Genomic DNA, 27,104 nt, shown 5'->3' with positions numbered 1-27,104 from the left:
TATCCTAGAGAAGCTGCCAGATGTAAGCGGGCCCGGCCTCGGAGAGGCGGGACGTTACAGGGTGAAGTGGGGAGAGAAAAAAATCCGAGAGGGAGGAGAAATAAGAGGAAGAACGCTCGGGCAGAAAGGTTGGGCTAGGGTTAAATGCTGGAAGCTCGATGCCAGAGTGACTGGCGCCGAGCTCCCTGCCATGCCATCCTCTGTGCCCAGGAGCTCGGCGCCAGAGACGCTGACGCCAAGGTAGGCGCCAGCATCAATTGCGCCGAGCTAAGGGTCCATTTTCTGAATATTTTCCACCAGGGGTCTATTTGTGATAAACTTTTAAAAAAAAGAACTAAATTATAAAAAATTCGGGGTGTGCGTCGGGAGTCGTGCGCTAGCATCCTTGTTTTCTCAAATACAGTGGTTCACGGGCTGTAAACCCGGGTACTGCAGAGGCCGCACGCCCGCACATAGATTTGAGATGGACGGAGCCATGGAATGTTCGAATGGAAAGTTGTGCTGCTGAAACGGCTTCGAAGCTACCGTCAGTCTAGTGTACAGTACTGAGGTTTGGCAAGCAGGGTGGAAAACGAGAACCAGTGCGTTCCCAAGTGCCGGACGGGATCGTTTACTTCTCCTTTCTGTTGAGTGATGAGAGATACTGATCTACCTCCTTGATCCTGACCGGTTAATCCACCAGCGGTGTCTATATATATACGCACCACCTGCTCAGCTTTCCTCATCACAAACTGACACAGCCACACATCCACGACGAGACTGCATGCAATGGGATCAACGCTTTCTTGCATCCATGGCAATAGTGTCTCCAGTCAGTCGCAGCAGCCGGCACCACCGGAGCCGGCCAGGGTGATCGCCCCCGACGGCACGCTGAAGGAGCTCCCGGCCTCTGACCCCCTCGCGTCCGTCTCCGACGTTCTCGGCGGCGGCGCCTCGTTCTTCATGTGCAACTCCGACGCGCTCTACTTCAACGAGCCGCCCCCGGCGCTGGCTGCCGCTGAGCGGCTACGGCCGGGGCAGATGTACTTCGTGCTCCCTGCGGAGATCCTCGGGCACCCGCTGTCGACCGCCGACATGGCCGCGCTGGCGGTGCGCGCGACCTCCGCGCTCGGGCCCGGCGACAAGCCGCCGCAGCGCCGCCGGCGGCGGCGCGTCGTGCCGGTCACGCGACTGGAAAGCAAGGACCACGACGAGGGCGAGCAGAGTGTGTTCTACGAAACGCTGAACGAGCTCACGCTCGGGGGCTCCGCCGTGTTCACGTTCACGGCCCCCGCGAGGAGCGCCGAGAAAGTCGCGGCGGTGGCCTCGAGAGAGACCAAGAGGTCGTCAGCGTTCACGAGGATGCTGAGCATGATTCGGGAGGACGCTGAGTGAGGCCAAGGTGCAGGACTGTAGAGGCAGGACTGCAGGAGCTCAGGTAGTTGTACTAGGCCCATGCTGTGCGACCTTGCTAAGCGCGTAAGCCCAACAAAGGTTCTCCATTGGCCCAATTGATTTTTTTTTCTCGATAGTGTCACGAGGCACGTTTTTTCATTAAGAGAAAGGTGCTTATTTTGACACTTGACAGGGTTGTAAACTTGGACACCACTGTAATAATATGGTTTCCCGCTGCACATAGCTGCAAAAGTACTGTAATTAATACCAAGAGTAGTTTCGATATTCATAGTCCATTCATGATTACCTTCTTCCTCGGTTCATCCTAATCTCCTATTGAGGAAGCCAAGGCACTCTGCAAAGATTTACCTCAGCATATCCATCAGTAATTCAAAAAAAGGAGTAGGACAGCAACCTACTAATTTCTGAATCATGGGGATGCATCTTGTAGCTTGTGTTCAGCTTTGAGATCCAAGCATCAGAGAACCTGCTTCGATTGAGTCAACCGTGCACCGTCGTTCTGGCTGAAGAATGTAAATATGATTTTGTAATCATATCATGTTGTCATTTCAGTCTGTGGCCTTCCCTTCGTTAGCTAAATACTTTCACGTCCTTACTTCAAGATCAGCTTAAATGTTTGGGGGCACCGACCATTGATCACCAACTGATTACTGGAAACGGCACAGTAAGGACTTCTTCCTGGTTCTCACCATGGTTGTGACTTGCAAATTCAAAGGTATTCTGTTATTCTGTATGGATAAGAAATGGTTCAGTCCTAATGTCCATTTTTTTTCTTTGTGGATTTTCTAATAAAAAAAATCCTTTCTGGCTTGTTTGTTCGTTTTTCTTTCTTTTTCTGAAGTCAAAACAGTCACTCTGTTTATCTGACCAATGTTGATGTGTTGTTGGGGTGACAGGATGGCAGAAAGTGGCATATGTTCAACTCTCAAAGCAGCAGTGAAGTGGCCACCACGTCGATATACTAATTATTAGATCCCAATGCTCACCTGGACTGCAGAAAGCCCAAAAAATCTTACCATGTTTTCAATCTATGGCCTTTCCTTTGTTAGTGAACCAATCAACATTCAGTAAAGCCTAAAAGTAGAGCTAAGCATTTTCACCACTAGTGCTTGCCGAAAGATCAACTGCATGTTTTTTGACTTGTTCATGTTTCCCTGTACACAACTGAATGTTTAACCTATTGTGCTTGCCTGCTTGGTAACTTTTGGTCCATTTAGGGCCCCTCTTTTACAAAATTGACGACACAGCTTTGACAAAAAAAAAAGTCAACTGGATGTTCCTTCCTTATTTCCTCAGTTCTCCCCATGGTTGTGACTTGAAAATTCAAAGGCATTCTCTTTGAACATGAATTGGTTTAGTGAACTGCCTATTTCTTTGTTTATGCAATGACATTTAATTCTCTTGTGTGTTTGAGGAAAAACTCAGTTCATTTATTTTCGTTTTTTCCTCCTTTTCCCCAAAAAGGAAGCAGACGCTGAGTTCTCTTTGCTCCCTCTTTGTGGAAAAAAAAACAAAATGTTCAGATCTGAACAATGCAGTTAAACGACCATCGAGTTGATATACTAGTTATTAGATTCAACAGTGCAAATACTCAATAGGACTATAGAAAAGCTTAAAATATTTTACAAATGACTTATTTTCTCTTTCAGATGGCAAATGGCTTACTCTGACAAGTAAACACTGCATCTGGGATGAGATTACTTACAGGATGTGCAGTATAAGATGAGATTGCACTGCATCGGGCACAGAGAATACACAATCCAGTTTAGCAAAATGGAGGCACTAGTGCCCGGACGTCCGGTGCCCGCAGCGGGCGCAACTCCAAGTCCAAGCGAACAGAACCATGGCCCAACTCCCAGCCACAGGCCCACCGCAGCCCGCCCCCCGTCCGCCTTCGCCCCACCCCATGCGCACACTCCGCCCCCGCCTCTGCACCCGCCAGTCGCCCGTGACCCCCTCCTCTCTCTCCGTGTGGGCGGCACTAAGGGGCCGGGAGGAGCAGCTAAGGATGAGCACGCCCCAAGCAAGCCCCGACCGCAGCAACCCCGTCTGCCGGCCCGCAGCGCCCCCGCACGCTTAACATTAATGCAACATAAGACGGAAAACAGACAAAACATTTGGAAACATGCTTTTACAACATGTGTGTGAAAACACATGAAACATCCAAAATAAAACAATTGCAACTTGGAACATAAAACCACTTGTTGTAACATAAGACTGAAACAACTAAAATATTTGAAACATATTGTTGGAACATATGCAACATCCAGATAAAAACGATTGCAACATACGTCTGAAATTATATGAAACATTTTGAACAAACGCTTGCAACATGCCTCTGAAACACTTGCAACATGTCCAACCCTCGATTTACTTTTGCAACATCAAGATGAAATAATTACAACATACGTCTGAAACACTTGAAACATACATATGCAACATAGGGGAGAGAAAAGCCGGGCTGATCGATTCCGGCCATCGAGGTCGGAGCCGGCGGGCGCGAGCACCACCCGCGCTCGTGGGTGCCCTTGGCTCGACCAGGGAAGACCTGAGGCGCCACGACACATGCGCCCTAGCGGCGGCGGGGGAAGAGGCGCGGACAATGAGCGGCCATGCTGCTTCTGGGCCTTGCGGATAAGCACGAGGGAGTGGGGGAATTTTGTTTTTTTGTTTGGAGCTCGGAGCTCCTGGGGAGCCGCATCCGGACGGGAGTCACGGATGATCGCCTGAGTTGGATCATTTCCGTTAGTAAAAAAATGTGTATGGCGTAAAAGATGTTTTGTGAACCTTTCAAATCTGCAGAGTTATTGTCAGTTTCGGTCTCTGCATCCACCCTTTGTTAGAATTGTCAGTGAACTAATAATGGTATAACAATATTCAGTAAAAGATCATTTTTCAGAATGCCGGTGACCAACTCCGGTGCATCTTGCACTGTAAACAGGAGTACTGGACTTTTGATGCACTGCTTCAATAGGACTTTTGCGAACCAACTAATAATTTTTTTCTCTCACAGTATTTTAGCATAAGCATCAGCGTAAGCTAAATTTCAGCGAAACGAACAGGGACCATAATGTTTTAACACTTTTAATCACCATTTTTTAGATAACAGAACAAAGTTTGAGTTTTACATCAACGTTTTAAGGGTCTACGCCCAGCTGAGGCCACAAAACAGCGCACATTTGCACAAAGTCTGAATGGCGAAATGATCAGGTGGGGGATTCTCGCTCCCCCACGCCACGTTGACACTTAAAAAAAAAAGTTTGAATGCACATAGGAGTAGTACTGCCACATAAGCACGCATGTGTTCAGTCCCTTTCGGCAATTATTTTAGCTTCTAATTCCGAAGTGGAAACAGTTCGCTTCATCTGAGGAAGAGCAATATGTCTTGTTTGGGTGATAATAAAATCTAAGAGTTAAATGCACCATATATTCTTAAACTTGCGCAGCTGTATCAAATAGGTCCATCAACTAGAAAACCAGATATCTGGCCTCTCAAACTTGCGAACCCGTTCACTCTAGGTCCAAATACCAAAACCAGCCCGGTTTTGGTGACGTGGCATGTCCACTGTGGACTGGGCCCGCGCCATTTATAAAAAAAAAACCTTCTTCTTCTCCAGCGCGAGCAGGGTGACGCCGTCGCTGCTCCTTGCCGCGGCGGGAACGGACGGCGGCGTAGCTTGGCCCAGCGCCAACGGCACGGCGGAGAGATAGAGGGCCGCACCATCCGCGGCCGCCGCGACCTACTGCCGCCCGCACCTTCCGTGACCTGCTGCTGCCCCCGAGCCACGCGCTAGACGGCGGCGCGGGCGCGGAGCAGGGGCGCCGGAGCGGGCACGTCGCGGAGCTGCGGGTGCGTGCGGCGCGGCGGCACGGGCGCGGAGCTGCGGCGCGCGCGGCGCGAGCGGCACGATAGCGCGAGCAACACGGCGCGGAGCAGGGGCGGAGCGGCGGCATGCGCGGCTCGAGCGGCACGGCGGCGCGGGCGTGGAGCAGCGGCGCTGCGGCTCGGCGCGAGCGGAGCGGCGGCAGCGGCGCCGGCGCGGGCACGGGCGCGGACGCGTGCGGCGTGGCGCGGCACGGCGCGGCTGCCCGGGCGCGGACGCGTGCGGCGCTGCGCGGAGCGGCGGCAGCGGCGCGGCGGCAACGGCGCGGGCGCAACGCGGGCGCGACCAGGGACTCGTGCTTCAAATTGAAGCTTTCCCAGGGGTCTAACTGCGAAGTTGATGTGGGACAGGAAGGCCACGTCAGGAAACCAGGCTGGTTTTGGCATTTGGACCTGGAGTAAACGGGTTCGCAAATTTAAGGGGCCAGATATCTGGTTTTCTAGTTCTCGGACCTATTTAGCACAGCTGCGCAAGTTCATGGGCGCATTTAACTCTAAAATCAAAGATGCATTTCTCCTTTACAAGTTACTGGTACGACAAAACAGTTCTTACTAGTAGGCTAGTAGCTCAACGTTCTCACCAGAAATCCTCGCTGAAAGATCAACGGTACATCCAAGAACTGGTCGCCTCTTGTTTTCTTTCTTGCCGAAAATGCTGCAATACGAAACTTGCAGCATGGTTCTGTTCTTCTGACGAATGTGATGTGTTGTTCCAGCGAAAGAAAAGGAGTAGCTGAAGCGGCAATTTGAGTGGATTTGTTTGTACTAGTGATCAATGTAAAACAAATTGATGAAACCAATGATGCATTTATTTGTTCTTTCTTAGTACAATCTTAGTACTAGTATAAACACAGCTCGATTCCAAAACTGTTCAAATTCTATGCAATTTTAACTTCTACACGCTGATCCGCACGACCATCGGAGATCCGGAGGTGCCGTAATCCGAGGGATCCCAGTCCAGCGTGGAGTTGTACACCGCCGACAGCGAGACGAAGACTTCGTCCATGGCCGGCCGCGCGCGGGGCTCCGTCGCCACGCACCGCAGCGCCAGTGCAGCCATGGCGAGCGCGAGGTCCATCAGGAAGTCCCCGTGCAGGCGCGGGTCCATGAACGCGTGCATCTTGGCGCGGTCCACGTCCTCGCCGCCGTCCGCCACCAGCGCCTCCTCCGCGGACTCCCACAGCAGCGTCTCCTCGCCCGTGCCGGCGTCCGCGAACGCGGCCTCCTTCCCGGACAGCAGCTCGAGCAGGACGACCCCGAAGGCGAACACGTCGAGCTTGCGCGTGATGAGGCCGTGCTCGAGGTACTCGGGGGCGAGGTATCCCTGCGTGCCCACGACGTGGCGCGTGAGCTGCGCGCCGCCGTCGGCCGCGGTGACCGCGCGCGCCAGCCCGAAGCTGGACACCTTAGCGCGCAGGTCGGCGTCGAGGAGGACGTTGCTGCTCTTGAGGTTCTTGTGCACGCACGGCGGGTTCGTGTAGTTGTGGAGGTAGTTGAGCCCGTCGGCGATGTCGAACGCCACCTGCACGCGCTGCCTCCACCGTAGTGTGCTGCCGCCGCCGCCGCCGCCGTGGATCCAGTCGCTGAGCGCGCCGTTCTCCGCGAACTCGAAGACGAGGTAGGTGTCGCCGCGGTGGACGCAGAGGCCGGAGAGGCGGACGAGGCAGGAGTGGTTGACGCGCATCAGGATGCCGACCTCTCCGCTCACGTCGCCGGCCACCCGCTTCACCGCCGCCGCGTCGCCGTTGATGACGGCCCGGTACACCGACGTGCCCGGCACCTGCCGCTCCTCCGCGAACCCCGCGGTGGCCTTCTCCAGCTCCGAGTACTTGTACACCGTCAGCGACTCCACGGCCCCGCGCACATCGCTGGCCACCAGCGACCTGGTCCCGGAGGACGTCGAGGACGTGGTCGTATTAGGGGTCTGCTTCCCCGACGCCAGCGCGCCGTACTCCGCCGACGAGGACACGTCGATGACCACCTTGCTGCGTTGACGGACACTTTCCCCATCCGCGAACCGCTGCCGCCGCCGCCGCCTGGCCCGTAAGCAGAGCAGGCCCAGAATTCCTGCCAACGCAAGCGCGCCGCAGCTTTGGCCGACGCCAACGCCGACCGATTTCCCGCTCCCCGACCCGCCCGACGGCGCCGGCGTGGGCTGCGGCGGCGCCGGGGAAGCGAGCATGTCCGGCGTGGGCGCGGCCTTGAGCGGGATGAGCAGCGTGGTGAAGGGGAATATGATATCGTCGGCGGTGAGGTTGTTGGCGTCGAGCACGTCCTGCGGGTCGGCGCGGAACCTGGCGGCGATGGAGGGCACGTCGTCGCCCCACATGACGAGGTAGGACAGAAGGTACCTGAACCCCCTGGCGGCCTGCGCGGGCGAGGGGCACGCGCAGCGGAGCGGCACGGTGAGGTTGTTCCCGGAGACGAGGCCGCGGCTGTCGCGGAGCGGGTTCTGATCGATGAGCGCCTGGCAGGTGGTGAGGCCCTGGTAGGTGATGTTGGCGATGATGAAGTAGGTCTCGCCGAGGAACTGGATGGTGTAGGAGGCGTTGTGCTGGTAGTAGCCGCCGGGCGTGCAGGCGCAGGGGACGGGGACCAGGACGAGGCTGGAGGCCGTGAGCGGGGACAACGTGGGAACGGCGTTGGCGGCGGCCGTGGCGGAGACGGAGGAGTTGAGGAGGTAGGAGATGGAGATCGGCGTGTCGTAGTAGGCCGGGGAGGAGCGGAAGATGAGGTAGGAGTCGCAGGCCGGAGTGGAGGCGGTGGTGGCGTTGCAGGTGTAACCGAGGACGGAGCTGGTATTGGTGGCGTAGCAGGCGTTCTGCTTGTTGGCCTCGTACTCCTGCTGCGCGCGCGCCGGCACCGGAGCCGCGGCGGCGAGGAGGAGGAGGACGAGGAGCGCGAGCGCTGCAGCGGGGAGCGGCGGCTGAGCTGGCGGAGCCATCGTCTGTGTGGGAAACGCGGCGACTGAGCGGCGGATTGGGTGGGTATGTGACGAGCGCGGCGGAGGGGCAGAGTCAACCGGTCAAGGTTGCGGTTGCGTTGCGTGGCTGTTTGGGTTCCGGCGTTCTCTGTTTTCCAGCAATGGCTGGCGGGGGCGGGAGCGGGAGCGGGAGCGGGAGCGGGAGGGACCGAGCGCCTGAAGTGATGGTACTGAACTGGACTCCACCCAATGGAGGGCCCAGGCAGGTCAACACGGCACGCAGAGTCAACCCTGTCAAACCTATAACACTCCTCTCACTGTGATCGAAAATTATAGGTTCCCTTTCCTATCATTCATTCTAAATTTTAAATCTCTTCACTGTCATTGTCGTCCAATGCAGAGAGATCGTTGTTAAATAGCATATGAAAGACAATTTTACCCTTAGAAATTTTCTCTACAACAATCCATTGATTGCCATTGAACTTTAGAACACAGGCAAATCAATTAGAGACATGTCAGCAATATGCAGTGATAAAAATAATAACATTTCAACACATGCATAGAAATATGACAACAATATTATATTCATATAATACTTAATATGGTTCACAACATTCATATAATATATTGATATTCATTAGTTCAAATGTTTACCGACCAAACTAGCAATTCATTGGATACCAAACAAAATAACAGGTTCAAGCAGCCATTATTGTTCATTCAATTCTCAGCTAGGCTCATACTTGCTAAGAAAAATAAGGAGCCATAAGTTTATATATCAAGCAAAATAAGAGGGTTGCACAACATTACAGACCATACAAATGAGTTGCTTGAACTACAAATTCAAATCTGAAAGTTTTCTCTTGCTTCTAGTGTGTACAGCAGGGCTTTGCCTTAGAGGGTTCTTGCTTCTAGTCCCCAATTGCTGGACTATCTGGTGGTGATGTAACTTGCTGCTGCTTTTTTTTTCCTTGTGCCTTTGCCTTCCTTTTACCCCTTTTCTCTACTATAGGCATGGATGTGACAGCCGGTGGTGTGGTTTCACCTAAAGTGAACAAAGGGTACTCAATGGAAAGTGTCTCAGATTGGTTTGAGCCACTACTAGACCTGCATGTGAGTGAGTTTTACACTTGTAGAGAATAATATTGAGAATGCTATAGTTAAGAACAAATGACATTGGATATTGGGCACATACTTGAGAGAGTTTTCAGAATCTAAGATAAACGAGACACTTTGGTTGTAATACAAAAAATGAAATGCATGTTTTAGAAAAATAATTAGAATTTAAATTTTAGATCTCTAAGTATATGGAGGCATACCTAGGTGGATACCTGAGAGATATAGGTGGATACCGAAGCACAGTTGGCTATATTTGCTATCATGGAAAAGAACCATGGGGTAACGTAAATGGAGGTCGGGCGGAGTCTATGTGTAGGTTAACTCATATGATCCCGCATGTGCCGATTAAGGACCGTACCGTTGTTGGCACTTCTGACAAGATTGAACGCATGCCTATCACTTAGCTGGCCGGATAACTCATTCTAACCGTGAAGCCGATTAGCTCAACTTAATCCGAGCCTCGCTCTATTAGAGTGTGCACACTAAATAGTAGTAAGGATGTGTGGGGAGCCAGCCATGAGCCCAAGGGCAGGGTAGTCCTGATCGTCCTGGCAGCTGGTTGTCCCTGATTGTGCGGCGCTGGGTGAACCCATGAAATGTGTACATGAGTTGTACCAAAGGTGACCTAAGGTGATCGAAGGGCCAAGAGTGATGGGAGCTCTGACGTGCGCTAAGTGTTCGAACGTATGCTTTGTTTGGCTTTAGAGTTCTAGAGCCAAGCAGAGAGAATCAGAGTGATCCGTCTGTTGTTCGTTGGAATCATCTTTCTTTTAGAGAGAGCGCATCCCCTTTTATAGATTAAGGGGACGGCTTTACATGAGAGAGTGTGAGAAAAAGAGAATGTGTGTGCTACCTAGTCTTGTTGCCCGCGCTGTTGGATACAAGGTGGTTTGTCGGTGCCCACAATACAGTTGACGCCCAGATGCATGTGGTAGGCTCCATCGTATTCTTCTGGTATGGCCAATGTCGGCGCCTACCATACTATAGAACAAATATCGACGCCCATAACACTTTTTGTTCTCTAACATGTCTGGAAGGTTGTAGAGCACCCTTCTAACATGACCTAACAATACTGTCCTACAGGTGTGCAGGGTAGGGTCCTCGGTATTGCAGTTGACTTGAGAGCCCTGCCTTACTTGCTCCACCTAATTCTTTGGGTCCTTACCAAGCGGGCGTCCCCGTTCGGTTGTCTCCTAGTCGGCTCCAACCGCGCTGGTTGGAGAAGAGCTATAAGCAGAGATTCGGTGTACTCCCGGTCGGAGAGGCAGGTTGGAGTCAGAAGCGAGCGTCGCCCTATCCTTGGCCAAGCCTTCCGGTCGGAGAGGCGGGTCATAGTTAGAAGCGAGCTCATCCCTCCTTGGCCAGGCCTTCCGGTCGAAGACTAGATCGCTCTTTCGGCATGTTGTTAGGTATCTGGGCTGGCCCAAGAGTTGTGCGTCGTTTGCAACATCGTCTACTGGGCCAACCTTTTGCTAGGAAGCAAGTTCATGGCAACTCGAGCAAGTCATGCATGGTTTGGGGATTCAAACAACCAAGCTTGTGGATCAGGTACTCGCAGGTTGTCTCAGAAAGGAACGCGCTGATGATGTCCGTGTCGACGACATCAGGAAGGGAGTTGCACCGCTTTGAGAACCTATGGATGTAGTCCCGTAGGGACTCGTTGGGCTCCTGTTGGTAGCTCTTGAGGTCCCAGAAGTTCTCCGGGCAGACATATGTCCCCTGGAAATTCCTGACGAAGATCCTCTTGAGGTCCACCTAGTCACGGATGTTGTCATGCAGCAGGAATTTGAGCTATGCTTGAACATGTTCCCTCACGCAGATGGGGAGGTATTGAATGATGAAGTGGTCATCATCCACTCCTCCGGCTTGGCAGGCGAGTCAGAAGTCTTCAAGACATATATTGAGATTCGTCTCCCTAGTATATTTGGCGATGTTGGAAGGCAGTCAGAAGCGCTACGGGAATGACTCTCTCTGGATGCGGCGACAAAAGGCCCGTGGTCCTAGGCCATCTAGGCTAGGACTTTAGTCGTCGGGTCGGCGACCATGCCTAGGGCGTGTTTCACCGCTCCCCTTGATGGTCCAGCTAGGGCCCGTGTCACCTGCTCTTACTGCCCCTTGATGGACATCATCATCATGCCAGGCTTGACGCCGGTTGTTGATGACGCTATGAGCGTCTTGGTTTGGCCCGAGCCTCTCGTGCATAGGGGTCAGTGTGGAGCGGGCGTAGGGTCGGGCTATGGTGCAGCTACGGCCTCCTGTTCTACACCTGATGACTGTAGTGGTGAGCGGATGGAGCGATTTGTCTGGTGCGTCCACGCTCCCCTGGTGGGGAGAGAGGCCGTGAGTCGGTGTCACGACGCGGAGCTCTCCGCCTGTTGAACGGCGACGGATTCCACCAGCACCTGGAGGTTCTGGTGGATTGTCTACTCCTAGGGGTCGATAGGCTCTGGAAGGCCGTGTAGAAGCATCGCCATAGCGGCGATGTTCTGGCTAGCCCGAGCGAATTGTGGGGGATCGTTCCCCCCATCCATGATGTCGCGCTAGACCTAGCGGGCGCGACCCTAGGCGCCACTCGCCGAGTTACGCGTGTGTGGCGTAGCGTGCTATGCAGAGCGCGCTGGTGCAGGTGGCGGCTAGTTCTACCACCTTTGTTGTAGCTCCTCACCATGCTCCTGCACACACGTGGGGGCCTCCGCGCGAGGGTCTGGGGGGTGCGGGTCTGTAGAGACTCCGCTACCACCGGTGGTTGTCTAGGGACGTCCGCCATAGCGCACTCCTAGGATAGAGGGTTGCTAGGTGCTACGATGTCATCGATGCTGGAGCCATCGCTCTCAACATCGTCATCCATGAGGTCGTGAAAAGAGGTAGGAGCGTAGCCCGCCATCCCCCTGAATTCGGATGTGAGAGGGGGCGGCGCCAGCATCTTTTGGAGCCCCCGTGCATCCGCGTCCATGGGGGACACAAGGCCATAGGGGAACCAGTCGCCTAGCGGTCATGGTAGGGACAACAGGGTCCCTCCAGAGAGTCGGCAGAAAATATAAAAAGCGAGTAAAGAATAGTATGTACGTTACTCACGGTGGGGTTTGAGCCCAATGGAGGCTCGGAGCAAAGCGCAGGCGTCTCATCATTGAGGTCACCTAGTGGCCCAGCGCCGACGGAGGGTGCTCCTCCTCTGATGGGCGCTAGGACAAGTGCCTCCTCGTGGAGGTGAAGCACGTCAAGTCAGTCGGTGATGAAGTCTAGGCTTCCGAAGAGGAAGGCCTAGGATGGCTCAAAGACAGGAGGAACCCACATCCCAATAGGTGGGAGTACGGGAAACTCTAGTGAACCGAAGCGAGTTGTATCGCTTGAGCCCGCCATGCCAAAGACGACGAAAAGGTGGGCCATCCAATGACCAAAAGCGTGAACGTACGACGTCTTCCCCATGGACAGCGCCAACTATCGGTGCGAAAAATGACCAACACGTAAATATTTGTAGTTTTGCCATAGATTTGTGATCGGATGTGGCCTAGCACTCAATGACATAGGGTTTATACTGGTTCAGGCAATGTGCCCTATGTCCAGTTTGAGTCAGTCGGTGACTTTATTCCTGAGCCTAGGTGCTCGAAGTTTGCTGTGGGGTTACAAACAAGAGGGAGTAAGATGGGGGTATTAGAGGTTCGGTTGGACTCCAGACCGAAGGCCCAAGAGTGATGGGAGCTCCAACATGGGCTAAGTGTTCGAACGTATGCTTTGTTTGGCTTTAGAGTTCTAGAGCCAAGCAGAGAGAATCGGAGTGATCCATCTATTGTTCGTTAGAATCATCTTTCTTTTGGAGAGAGTGCATCCCCTTTTATAGATGAAGGGGACGGCTTTACAAGAGAGAGTGTGAGATAAAGAGAATGGGTGTGTTACCTAGTCTTGTTGCCCATGCCATCGGGTACAAGCTGGTTTGTCGGCGTCCACAATATTATTGACGCCCAGATGCATGTGGTAGGCTCCATCATATTCTTCTAGTATGGCCAATGTCGGCGCATACCATATTGTAGAACAAATGTCAGCGCCCATAACACTGTTTATGCTCTGACATGTATGGAAGGTTGCAGAGCACCCTTCTAACATGACCTGACAATACTGTCCTATAGGTGTGTAGGGTACGGTCCTTGGTATTATGGTTGACTTGAGAGCCATGCCTTACTTGCTCCGCCTGATTCTTTGGGTCCTTACCGAGTGGGCGTCCCTGTTCGGTTGTCTCCCAGTCGGCTCCAACCAAGCTAGTCAGAGAAGAGCTATAAGCAGAGATTCGGTGTACTCCCGGTCGAGAGGTGGGTTGGAGTTAGAAGTGAGCGTCGCCCTATCCTCGGCTAGGCCTTCCGATCAGAGAGGCGGGTTGGAGTTGGAAGCAAGTGTCGTCCCTCCATGGCTAGGCCTTCCGGTCAAAGAGGCAGGTCAGAGTCAGAAGCGAGCGTCGTCCCTCCTTGGCCAGGCCTTCCGGTCAGAGATTGGATCGCTCTTCTGGCCTATCGTTAGGTATCTAGGCTAGCCTAGGAATTGCGTGTCATTAGCAACGTCATCTGCTGGGGCGAGCTTTTGCTAGGAAGCAAGTCCATTAGGGACCCCAGGTTTATGAACCCAACAGCAGGCATCCTTAATAATCCTTCTTATATGCTTTTGCGGATTGTGATCATGAGCTGGCACTGTATTTGAACTAAGTTGGCAAATGCTTGTTTTGAACTTTAATTTGCTTCCACTACTATCTATCGAACTTGGTTTGTAATAACTCTATTTTGTACTCTGATGAATGAACTATATCTGTGAACTTTATGTAACATGTGACATGTATGTTGAATCATGTATGATCTTGGTTGTATGTGGATCGTTTATCGAGACCCGTCGTGGTACTCGATGGACTACCGGGTTTATATGGGCTTAAACATGACAGTGCAACCGCTTGCGGGCTGCCATTGTACTTGTGCTCTTATAAATTGGTCAGTTCTGCGACAGTTATAGAGAAAATTTCTAAGGGTAAGATTGTCTTTCACATGCTATCTAACAACAATCTCCCTACATTGGATGGCAATGGCAGTGAAGGGATTTGATCTCAACATGAGGAGGAAGTACGTTGACGCCAAGAATACGAGCAAGAATTCGGTAACCTAGATGTAGCCCTCCAACCACTTAACATCGGCAATGCTCCCGATCCCAACGGTGACAATCCCGAAGGGCCCCGAGCATTCACGAGAGCACTCCAAACACTCCAAGTGGCCCCGTAGTTTCAAAATCACTGGGGTCAAGCCCTACGAGGGGCAGATGAACCCCACACAGTGGCTGCAAGCTTATGCCACCGCTGTGCGTGCTGCCATGGGAGATACTAGTGTTAGGGCGAACTATCTTCCCATCATGCTCACGCCGACTGCAATGAACTGGCTCATGAGCCTCGCCCCAGATTCCATCAAATCCTAGGAATAGTTGAAGAAGGTCTTCATCGACAATTACATGGCTACGTGTACTCAGCCGAGCACCGTGCATGATCTGAATCACATTTATCAGAAACTATTCGAGCTCCTCCATAGTTACATCAGACGATTTTCTAAGATGAGGAATTCTATTCCCAACATCATAGAAGCAGAAGTCATCACCACCTTCATCAGAGGACTCCATCACCATGACCTCTGCTCCAAATTCAATCGTAAGCCACCAAAGGGGATTAGGGAGATGATCACAACTGCCTTAGTTCACACTCGCGCGCTCCCTCTCCACAGCTCTCTCTCACTCTCGCCACGGAGAACCGAGCGCCGCCGAGCACCCACACCACTCCATCGTCACCTAGCGCCCACTCCACCGTGCCATTGCTGCCTCCATCTAGCCAGTAGCTTCGCCATGTTCCCCTCTACCTCCTCAATGTGCTTGCAGTGCCAGACGAGCTACGGTGAGGGCGAAATCGCCGTTCTCGTCCTCACCGGAGAGCTCGGCTTCCATGGCCGCCTCCACGGCGAGTTCGCCGCTGCTAGGCTCACATGCGCATTACTTCTGCTTTTTCGCATTAGAGCTTGGGTAGGATACGTACTAGCTTGTAGCATGATGTTACGATGAGCCATTGCTTCGCTAGCGCGGAACACGACGCGCAGTGCCGCCCGCGTTGTCACCGCCGCGCCACCACGCACGTGGGAAGATCTCATCAGAGCATATCACCTAGCCTAGGTAGTCGCAATAGGGTTGTTTCATCACCATGAAGCTCGTGCGCTCCTCGCCTAGACTTGCCATGGCCGAAGACGGCCGGCGTACCTCCACGCAGCGTCGCTGTGCCGCCATGGCCGGCGACGAGCATGCTCCGTTGCATCTGCGCTGCCACCACTAATGTCAGTCGATGCGGCTTAGTGAGTAGATCATGTATGTGTGGTTGGTTTCACCGGAGTGCTCACCGTCGGTGAGATAGAGCCGGCCGACTGTCGTGCTCTATTTTGGCTCATCGACGGGTGGACCCCACTGACCCGTGGGTCTCCTCTGTTAGCGACTGCGATTTAGGGTTTCTGTTATTTCTTTTACATATTTTTGTACTAAATTTAAAAAATCATAAGTTGAGTTGTAGATGTCCAATTTTGGTGAACCAAATTTTGTTGTGTTCCTCATGAAGTGTAGTATTTTATACAAATATGAGATGTACAGTTTCTAGTCTTTTTATTGGTGAATAAAATATAGCTAGATAAGTGCTTTTTGAATAAATGGTTGCATGTATAGTTTCGGTTGAGTGGATAATTTCATGTTGATAGTTGTCTTTTCTGTAAAACTTGTTAATAACAAAGTTGTAGATAACTTATTGATCTAGCTTGTGTTATATTTTCATAGTCATAGGCCTTAGGGTTTAAGAGTTTTGGCTGTTAGAAGTTTGCTGTCTGAAATGTTTGTTCTCTGGACAGATTTGGTTGACTAAATTGTTTGACCTAGATAACTATTGAATCACCTTAAGTGTATTAAAAGAAAGTTGTATACAATTTCATAAGCTTTCCAGAATGTCCACAACCATATTATTTTGATGTATATAACTTCAGTTATGATTAAAACCAGTAGCTGCTATTTTGTAGTTCAAAACATAATTTACTGAAGTATTCGCTTAAGTAATAGAGAAGAGATATGCACCTACTCAGTAGAATATGATGCACATGTTATTACCTTAATACCATGCTGGTGAAAATAATTATGAGGATGCATTCATCACATTTTATCATATTATATGTGTCATCATACATGCATTCATGATATCATATTCCATGCTCATGCATATAGGATCGACCGAGGAGATAACGTTGCTGGAATTCAACGAAGAAGAGGAAGGGGATCAGTAGGAGACTCCTCAAGCCATAGCTCTAGGAGAAGAGGAGCAGGCCCCCGAAGAGCTCCCTGAGTGCCTATATCACCGCCCCACCTCTTTCCTCAAAGGCAAGCCACGGAGCATTCTAAGTCTCCCACTGTTTTACAAAATACTACTTGAGTCCTTTATGATTGATGCATTAGGTTATAATAGTTGACTAGAAACACTTGATGCATGGAACTACCTTGTCCAGATATATATACCTTTAACCCTATGTAGGTCTAGGATCAAATATATGCTTAGCTATGCTTAGACCGGTAGAAGTCGGGTAATTTCCTATCACCTACGAGATATAGGTGGATATCGAAGCACGGTTGGCTATATTTGCTATCATGGAAAAGAACCGTGGGGTAATGTAAATGGAGGCCAGGTGGAGTCTATGTGTAGGTTGACTCATGTGATCCCATCTGTGCTGATTAAGGATCGTACCATTGTTGGCACTTCTGACAAGATTGAACGCATGCCTATCACTTAGCTATCTAGATAACTCATTCCGACCGCAAAGCCAAGTAGCTCAACTCAGGCCAGGCCCTGCTCTGTTAGAGTGCGCACTTTGGATGGTAGTAAGGATGTGCGGGGAGCCAGCCATGAGCCCAAGGACAGGGTAGTCCTGATCGTCCTAGCAGCTGGTTGTCCCTGATTGTGCGGCGCTAGGCGAACCCACAAAATGTGTACTTGCTTTGTACCACAGGTGACCGTTGATCTGGTCTGCCTGGGTTTGTGATAGGAAGAAATTCCCAGCTGGTTGAAATCGATTTGAATCGCCGTCTCTCCCGGATAGTAAGAAACTTGGCTAGCCCCAACATTGTAGTAATTGTATTATGGAATGTGATGGTTTGGATAAACATGGAATTACTACACCTGCTATGGTTACTATTGTATGCTCTTAAATGATATACTACATGTTTGGCACAGGATAGTTGCTAATCTAGAGGTGAATAGCTATAATTAACTTGATGACCAAAGTACAACTATATAACTGAGTTAATCGCTTTTATGCAAAATATTGCCAAGCTACCTCCACTTATAAAAGCCTTGCATAATCCTTGGAGTCAATTTATTTCTGGTTTATGACGGGTAAGTCTAGCTGAGTACCTTCTCGTACTTAGGGTTTTATTCCCATTGTTGCAGATGGTACAGTCTATCACGGTTATTTGCAAGAACAACTTCTATCCCGTCGTGGATGAGGATGAGCCTTGGGAAGGCATCCTTAATAATCCTTCTTATATGCTTTTATGCATGTGTATATGGTGCGTATTTTATTATGGGTAATAAATTGTCATCGTGTAGCTTTGATATGGAAGTATATGTATGGGTATACATATATGGAAGTATTTAGTTACAACCTAGAGCCCAGATTTACATTCTACATACATAATTGTGGGGTTGGGCTGAAATGAAACTCTTGTGTAGGTACACTAACAATGAAACGTGTAGCCCGACTAGCTACGCTATATATGAGAGAACGTATGTATGCCACCGTGTATGTCGTTAGAAATAATTTTTTCTTAAATTTGTAAGGATGTATGGAACATGCATGCATCATGATAAATCATTATTCAATACTTGTATTGTTCCTCCCCGTATAGATCTCTTACTCGGTTATGTAACTCTTATCCATTATGACTTTGTCTCACAAGAATTGCACATGCTGTTGGTACAGATGGCAGCACTAGCTAGAAGTGAGAGTTTCCTGTTGATGTTTAGAACTCCTGCCCTGCTTTGGAGAGTCTTGCACTATGTAATAAACCGCCCCTCTATTACTAGAATGAAGTATACCTGGAGGGACAGCCATGGTATGAGGTACGACTAACCATATGAACTCGCACACAAGCACCCTTCTGGTAGGAATGGAAGGCGGAATCTGACTGAAGAACTCCTTGGGAGGCTGCCCAAGTAGTAGCCTTCGAGGTACTGAGTCAGATCTGTCAGCAGCACGGGGATGAGCTTACTAGTAGTGCTGCTGGTATTTTTCCTTGGGTGGATCCGTCCACAGCAATATGGGCACAACGCAATCGCAATGCGTTGATCCAAGATCAGGATAAGTGGGCAGGCAGTTCTAGTCCCGCAATGAGCATCATGTTTGTGGTAATGAAGATGTTCTACACTCATCAGGATACCAGGGACTTCTAGCAGGAGTCCTATACCACCTGCATGGATAAGCTCATGAGGGCCAAAGCTGCACAACGTAAGCTCAAGAAGTGTGTGCGCAAGCACAAGAAGGCAGCAAGTGAGGCTCGATGGGAAACTAATCAAGCCTATGTAGCTTTGGGAAATCTCCACACCCAAATGGAGCAAGTTGATCAACAGAGAGCTGCTGCCCAAGAGGCAAGAGCGGATGATCAAGCAATGCTAGCAGGACTATGGGAGCAGCTGGAGGCCGCCCATGCCGAGGCATTCATAGCTACGTGCTAGCAGATCCTAGCAAATAACCATGTAGCTTTAGCAGAAGTAGAACAAGACAGGACCCACGCCATGAGCATCCAGTAGGACTATGTTGAAGGGACCTGCACCAATAGCTTGCATAGACCCAGCTTGTTGGTGATTATGACTTGAATGTTAACGCGCTGTGAGCCCGATAAGTGATCAAATTGGTGATGTCATGTTGTGAGAATGAATTATTATGTCTCTGTTTTATTGTATGAATTTAAGATTCTCTCCAGTAATTTCAGTTTGGCATGATTATATAATTCATATGCAATCTCTTGACATCATCCAATAATCACTTATTGTTGGAACTTTGTAGATGACTCGTACTCATGCTAGAGCAGGCAGCAGCCAAGAGGGCAATGATGGTGACTTACCACCACCACCACCACCGTCTGCTAATGAGTTCTTTGCATAATTCCTAGGAAGTCAGAGAACTATGGAGGAAACCCTACGCCTCATTGCACAGAACACGACTCATGCCCGCCAGCAACAACAAGGGCCTAAGCCAAACTAGTACAACACTTTCAAGGATTTCCTAGACACCAAGCCTCCTATCTTCAAGGTGGCCGAAGAACCACTCCAAATAGATGAATGGCTCAACACTATTGAGCAAAAGTTCCATCTACTGAGGGTCACGGAACATCAGAAGGCAGAATATGCTTCCCATCAGCTATAGGGACCGGCCGGGATATGGTGGACCCATTTCCTATCCTCTCTACCTACCAATGCATTGGTCACATGGGAGCAATTCAAGTTAGCATTTAGGGGACATTGCAGTCCCCTAGGGCTGATGCGCATGAAGGCAGCTGAGTTTATGCGACTCACACAAGGGACCAAGACCCTTACTGAGTATATGTATGCTTTCAAAGATCTATCCCATTATGCCCTAGGTTTAGTAGATACAGAAGAAAAGAAGATAGAAAGCTTCAAGAGAGGCCTTGGCACTAAGCTGATGAAAACTATGGCCAACTCAAGGTGCACCACATACAATGAGTTCATTAGTGATGCCTTGACTCAGGAGAACCACAATAATCTACATGCAGCAGCAAAGGGCCACAAGAGGGCAGTTGAGGCAGGCGCCTTAGGGTCTTCTCAGTCTAGAGCTCTAGTGGCAGCTAGGCCACAGTTTCAACCACCAGCGCCCAAGTTCAGACCTCCTCCACCAAAAGCTTAGACCAACCAACCTCAGAAGGTGTTTCATAAGGCGTTCACCATTGCCTTACCCAAGGGGAATGGAGGGCAAGGAAGCTCCATAGGACCCACGAGCAATCAACCCTGCTTCAACTATAATCAGTTAGGCCATTGGTCCAAAGAGTGCCCCCATCCTAAGAAGAACAACAATCAGAACCAGAACAATCAGAGATAGGCAAATCCAAAAGCACAACCTAGATACATGAACTACACTGCTGTTGAAGAGGTTCCTGCAGGAGAGGTTGTCACCGCTGGTATGTTTCTTGTTAATAAACATCCCGCCATTGTTTTATTTGATTCGAGAGCTTCTCATTCATTTATGAGCCAAGCATTCGCATCTAGACATGATTAGAAAGTAATTGAGGTAAGCAAGGGTGGTTATAGTATAAGTTTAGCTAGGGCTACTATCTCTACAAATAAGATAGCCAGAAATGTGCTCATCTCTATACAAGAGAGGGAGTACACGATGGATCTGATAGTATTGCCCGGATTATCTTTAGATGTGATCTTAGGCATGAATTGGATCAGCGATCATGGTGTCCTCATTGACACTAGCACTCGGACAATTATGTTGAGAGAACCAAAGGGAGGTAATGCTTTCCTAGTACCACTTTCCTAGAATTTTGAACTCCAAAACTTATCTTGCGCTATCCAAGCCACAACCCTTTTTGATATCCCATGGTTTGTGAGTTTCCTGACGTATTCCCAGATGAGTTACCAGGTTTACCACCTGATAGGGATGTGGAATTTAAGATTGAGTTAGTACCCGGTACGGCACCTATCTCAAGGAGACCCTATAGGATGACACCAAATGAGTTAGCTGAACTTATAATTTAGTTACAAGAACTATTGGACAAAGGTCTCATTCAACCTAGTTCATCTCTATGGGGATGTCTAGCTTTGTTTGTAAAGAAGAAGGACAGGTCTTTGAAGATGTGTGTGGATTATAGGCCACTTAATGCTGTGACCATTAAAAACAAGTACCCTTTGCCTCATATCGATATCTTGTTCGATCAGTTGGCAAAAGCAAAAGTATTCTCCAAGATTGACTTGAGGTCAGGCTATCATCAGATATAGATCAGGTCAAAGGATATACCTAAAACAACTTTCTCCACTAGGTACGGCTTGTATGAGTATTTGGTCATGTCTTTCGGACTAACGAATGCTCCTACCTACTTCAAGTACTTGGTGAATTTAGTATTCATGCCCGAGCTCGACAAGTTCGTGGTTGTGTTTATCGATGATATCTTGATTTATTTAGAGAATGAGGTAGATCATGCAGTGCATCTGAGAATTGTTCTATCCAGATTAGGGGAACATAAGTTATATGTAAAGTTTAGCAAGTGTGAATTTTGGTTGAGCAAAGTACATTTCTTGGGTCACATCTTATCAAGAGATGGAATATCTGTAGACCCATCTAAAGTACAAGAGGTGATGAATTGGAAGGCCCCGACTTTGGTTCATGAAGTTCGGAGTTTTCTAGGGTTAGCAGGTTACTATCGTTGTTTCATTCCGAATTTCTACAAGATAGCTAAGCCCATGACTAGACTATTTCAGAAAGATGAAAAGTTCAGTTGGACACCAGAATGTGAAGTAACTTTTCACACCCTAAGGACCCTGTTAACTACAGCTCCTGTTTTTGCACAACCCAACATTGAGAAGCCTTTCATTGTGTTCTGTGATGCATCGGGTATAGGTTTGGGGTGTGTGCTCATGCAAGAAGGAAGAATTATTGCCAATGCTTTTTGGTAGTTGAGAAATCCTGAAGTCAATTACCCTATGCATGATTTAGAACTTGTAGCAGTTGTTCATGCGTTAAAGATATGGAGACATTATTTGTTGGGCAACATATGTCACATATATACTGACCACAAAAGTCTCAAATATATCTTCACTCAACCTGAGCTGAACATGAGACAATGAACATGGTTAGAGCTAATCAAGGACTACAATTTGGAAGTGCACGACCATCCTAGAAAAGCCAATGTTGTAGCAGATGCACTAAGTCGGAAATCTCATTGCAACACTTTAGAAGCATTGTTGGAAGATGGATTTAATTTGTTACATCCTGCTGTGCTACACAATATCACTATCAGTTGTTCACTTGAGAGCAAAATCATAGAACTGCAGAAGACAAATGTAGGTATATTTCACATCAAGAGAAAGATGCAAGAGCAAGAAACCAAGCATTTCAGATTAGATGAAAGAGGTGTGCTATGGTTTGAGTACCGACTTGTGGTACCAAAGGACTATGAGCTTAGAAGTCAAATTTTAGATGAAGCTCATTCGTCCAAGTTGTCTAACCACCTGTGTAGCAGCAAAATGTATCAAGATTTAAAAGCCCTTTTTTGGTGGACCAAGATGAAGAAAGAGATCGCCGCCTATATCTCTAGGTGTGATAATTGCAGTAGAGTGAAGGCCGTTCATTTGAAATCTATGGGATTCCTTCAGCCATTGCCTATTCTAGGGTGGAAATGGGAAGAAATAAGTATGGACTTTATTACAGGCCTTCCGATGACATAGCAAGGTCACGATTCCATATGGGTCATTGTAGATCGCCTCACGAAGTCAGCACATTTTATACCGGTGAACACAAGGTATCACGTGGGGAAGTATGCTGAACTGTATGTTTCTCAGATCATAAGACTATATGGAATACCCAGGACTATAATCTCAGATCAAGGACCACAGTTTGTAGCTCAATTCTAGGAACACTTGCACCAAGCCTTGGGGACTAAGCTAATCAGAAGTTCAGCGTACCATCCATAAACTTCTGGACAGACTGAGCGAGTGAACCAGATGTTAGAAGATTTATTGAGAACTTGTGTTATATCTTCCAAGGGTTCATGGGAGAAATGGCTACCTTTAGCCAAGTTCTCCTACAACAGCAGTTATCAAGCAAGCATCAGGATGGCTCCTTTTGAAGCCTTGTATGGTAGGAAATGTAGAACTTTGAATTAGATTGAGCCCGATGAAAGAAGATACTTTGGTATTGATTTTGTCACTAAAGCTGAAGAGCAAGTGCGCATTATCCAGCAGCATATGAAAGCCACTCAGTCAAGACAAAAGAGTTATGCTGATAAAAGAAGAAGACCACTGACTTTTGAAGTGGGAGACTATGTATACCTAAAAGTGTCACCCATGAAAGGAGTATAGAGATTTGGAGTGAAAAGAAAGCTTGTGCCTAGGTATGTAGGGCCATACAAGATTACTGAACGGAAAGGGAATGTTGCTTACAAGTTACAACTTCACCCAGAGATGAGTGCAATATTCAATGTCTTTCATGTTTCTCAGTTGAAGAGATGTCTTCGTATACCGAAGGAAGCCATTGCACCCACCAACATTGAGCTCCAATCAGATTTGACCTATGAAGAGAAACTAATCCGAGTGTTAGAAGAGATAGAAAGAGTAACACGGAGTAAGGTCATTAAGTTATACAAGGTGGTGTGGAATAATCACAGTGAACAAGATGCCACGTGGGAACGGGAGGATTACTTATGTGAGGTTTATCCTGCCTTTTTTCAAAGAATGGTAGGTCTTGCAAATCTTGGGATGAGATTTCTATAAGGGGGAGGGGCTGTAACACCCTAGGTGTTAGGCTTGCATAATTCAACTTGCATTGCATGAGCATAAGCATCAAGCATTCATATATAAGCTTTTACATACGAAACATACAATTGAAACATGTGAAACATGCCTTGTTATTTTATGTTTCCATATGTGTATGCTTATGATCATGTGTGAATAAGTGTAAGTGGTTGATGTTGGTCACTAAAGCACCTTAGCTACACTTAGGATGACTAATGGAACCATGTTCAGGTAGATCATTTTATCTAATTAAGCTCCTAAGTGATGATATGCTTGTTGACCTGGGAAGTATTATATGTAACCAATGTATGAAATGCTTGTGTGAACTTAGGAATACCTTAAACATGTTTAGAATGTCACTAGGAACAACTTTGGTATTCATGACTTAGCCTAGTTTGGTCTCTAAGTCATAGTTATAGTGCAAGTCCTCATTTGAAAGTGGTATGTTTGACCTAGGTTGAACTATGTCATAGAGCCTTTGCATGGATGTGTACACTAAATCAAAGTTGTAGTATTTGAGTAGAGCAACAACTTTTATTTTTGGGTCATGAGCTAATTCAGTGCCTAGCTTGGTCATTTTGAGCTCACAAGAATCAACATTTCACTGATTTTGGGACTTGGAAAATTTGCTGTCATTTTGAGTTTACAGTTTGACGTGCTTGACTTTGTGTTGATGTATCTTCCTAACCGTTGAGAATTAGACTTTGATTTCTAAAGCAATTTTGTAGCTGGTATGTAGATCTCCAACTCTTATTAAGGATTTGCTCGCTAACTCGACACCGTTTAGGATTTAGAAGGGATTGAAATCGCGTCGTTAGGTCTGAAGTCGGACTCTGATGGACGCCACGTCACGCACTGAGGTGGCCGACCGGGCGCAGTTTCTAGCCGCTACATGGCCACCGCTGGCTGACATCGGGCCCTCACCATAGCGTGCTTGCAGTGACAGATGAGCTACGGTGAGGGCGAAATCGTTAATAACAAAGTTGTAGATAACTTATTGCTCTATAATTCAAATAAATAGTTGCATGTATAGTTTCGGTTGGGTGGATAATTTCATGTTGATAGTGGTCTTTTCTATAAAACTTGTTAATAACAAAGTTGTAGATAACTTACTGATCTACCTTGTGTTATATTTTCATAGTCATAGGCCTTAGGGTTTAAGAGTGTTGGCTGTTAGAAGTTTGCTGTCCAAAATGTTTGTTCTCTAGATAGATTTGGTTGACTGAATTGTTTGACCTAGATAACTATTGAATCACCTTAAGGGTATTGAAATAAAGTTGTATACAATTTCATAAGCTTTCCAGAATGTCCATAAACATATTATTTTGATGTATATAACTCTAGTTATGATTAAAACTAGTAGCTGCTATTTTGTAGTTCAAAAAATAATTTACCGAAGTATTCGCTTAAGTAATAGAGAAGAGATATGCACCTACTAAGTAGAATATGATGCACATGTTATTACCTTAATACCATGCTGGTGAAAATAATTATGAGGATGCATTCATCACATTTTATCATATTATACGTGTCATCATACATGCATTCATGATATCTTATTCCATGCTCATGCATATAGGATCGACCGAGGAGATAACGTTGCTGGAATTCATCAAAGAAGAGGAAGGAGATCAGCAGGAGACTCCTCAAGCCGCAGCTCTAGGAGAAGAGGAGCAGACTCCTGAAGAGCTCCCTGAGTGCCTAGATCACCGCCCCACCTCTTTCCTCAAAGGCAAGCCACGGAGCATTCTAAGTCTCCCACTGTTTTACAAAATACTACTTGAGTCCTTTATGATTGATGCATTAGGTTATAAGGGTTGACTAAAAACACTTGATACATGGAACTGCCTTATCCAGATATATATACCTTTAACCCTATGTAGGTCTAGTATCAAATATATGCATAGCTATGCTTAGACCGATAGAAGTCGGGTGATTTCCTGTCACCTGTGGGATATAGGTGGATACCGAAGCACGGTTGGCTATATTTGCTATCGTGGAAAAGAACCATGGGGTAATGTAAATGGAGGTCGGGTGGAGTCTATGTGTAGGTTAACTCATGTGATCCCATCTGTGTCGATTAAGGACCGTACCGTTGTTGGCACTTCTGACAAGATTGAACGCATACCTATCACTTAGCTGGCTGGATAACTCGTTCTAACCATGAAGCCGATTACCTCAACTCAATCTGGGCCTCGCTCTATTAGAGTGTGCACACTGGATGGTAGTAAGGATGTGTGGGGAGCCAGCCATGAGCCCAAGGGCAGGGTAGTCCTGATCGTCCTGGCAGCTAGTTGTCTCTAATTGTGCGGCGCTGGGTGAACCCATGAAATGTGTACTTGAGTTGTACCAAAGGTGACCAAAGGGCCAAGAGTGTTGGGAGCTCTGACGTGCGCTAAGTGTTTGAACATATGCTTTGTTTGGCTTTAGAGTTCTAGAGCCAAGCAGAGAGAATCAGAGTGATACGTCTGTTGTTCGTTGGAATCATCTTTCTTTTAGAGAGAGTGCATCCCCTTTTATAGATTAAGGGGATGGCTTTACATGAGAGAGTGTGAGAAAAAAAGAATGTGTGTGCTACCTAGTCTTGTTGCCCACGCATGTGGTAGGCTCCATCGTATTCCTCTGGTATGGCCAATGTCAGCGCCTACCATACTGTAGAACAAATGTCGGTGCCCATAACACTGTTCGTGCTCTAACATGTCTGGAAGGTTGTAGAGCACCCTTCTAACATGACCTGACAATACTATCCTGCAGGTGTGCAGAATAGGGTCCTCGGTATTGTGGTTGACTTAAGAGCCCTACCTTACTAGCTCCACCTAATTCTTTAGGTCCTTACCGAGCGGGTGTCCCTGTTCGGTTGTCTCCTAGTCGGCTCCAACCGTGCCAGTTGGAGAAGAGCTATAAGCAGAGATTCGGTATACTCCCAGTCAGAGAGGCAGGTTGGAGTTAGAAGCGAGCGTCGCCCTATCCTTGGCCAGGCCTTCCAGTTAGAGAGGCGGGTCGTAGTCGGAAGCGAGCTCGTCCCTCCTTGGCTAGGCCTTTCGGTCGGAGACTGGATCGCTCTTTTGGCATGTCGTTAGGTATCTGGGCTGGCCCAGGAGTTGTGCATCGTTCACAACATCGTCTGCTAGGCCGACCTTTTGCTGGGAAGCAAGTTCATGGCAACATCGAGCTGGTCATGCTTGGTTTGGGGCTTCAAACAGCCAAGCTTGTGGATCAGGGACTCG

At 48.4% G+C, this 27,104-nt stretch overlaps 2 protein-coding genes across 2 annotated transcripts; one reads left to right on the top strand and one right to left on the bottom strand.

Annotated features, from left to right (window-relative positions):
- Positions 1 to 757: 757 nt before the first annotated feature.
- LOC136465278 (uncharacterized) lies at positions 758 to 1,374 on the top strand. Its single transcript, XM_066464080.1, has one exon. The coding sequence runs from the start codon at positions 769 to 771 to the stop codon at positions 1,372 to 1,374; it is 606 nt and encodes a 201-aa protein (XP_066320177.1). The 5' UTR covers positions 758 to 768.
- Positions 1,375 to 6,138: 4,764 nt separating this feature from the next.
- On the bottom strand, positions 6,139 to 8,355 carry LOC136462939 (protein LYK5-like). The gene has a single exon (XM_066461983.1). It carries the CDS (start codon positions 8,220 to 8,222, stop codon positions 6,174 to 6,176), a length of 2,049 nt encoding a protein of 682 aa, XP_066318080.1. The 5' UTR covers positions 8,223 to 8,355; the 3' UTR covers positions 6,139 to 6,173.
- Between the last annotated feature and the right edge of the window lie 18,749 nt (positions 8,356 to 27,104).

The sequence above is a fragment of the Miscanthus floridulus genome, chromosome 7 (assembly GCF_019320115.1).
Source record: "Miscanthus floridulus cultivar M001 chromosome 7, ASM1932011v1, whole genome shotgun sequence".
NCBI classification, from domain to species: Eukaryota; Viridiplantae; Streptophyta; class Magnoliopsida; order Poales; family Poaceae; genus Miscanthus; species Miscanthus floridulus.
This window is presented reverse-complemented; position numbering and strand designations above follow the sequence as displayed.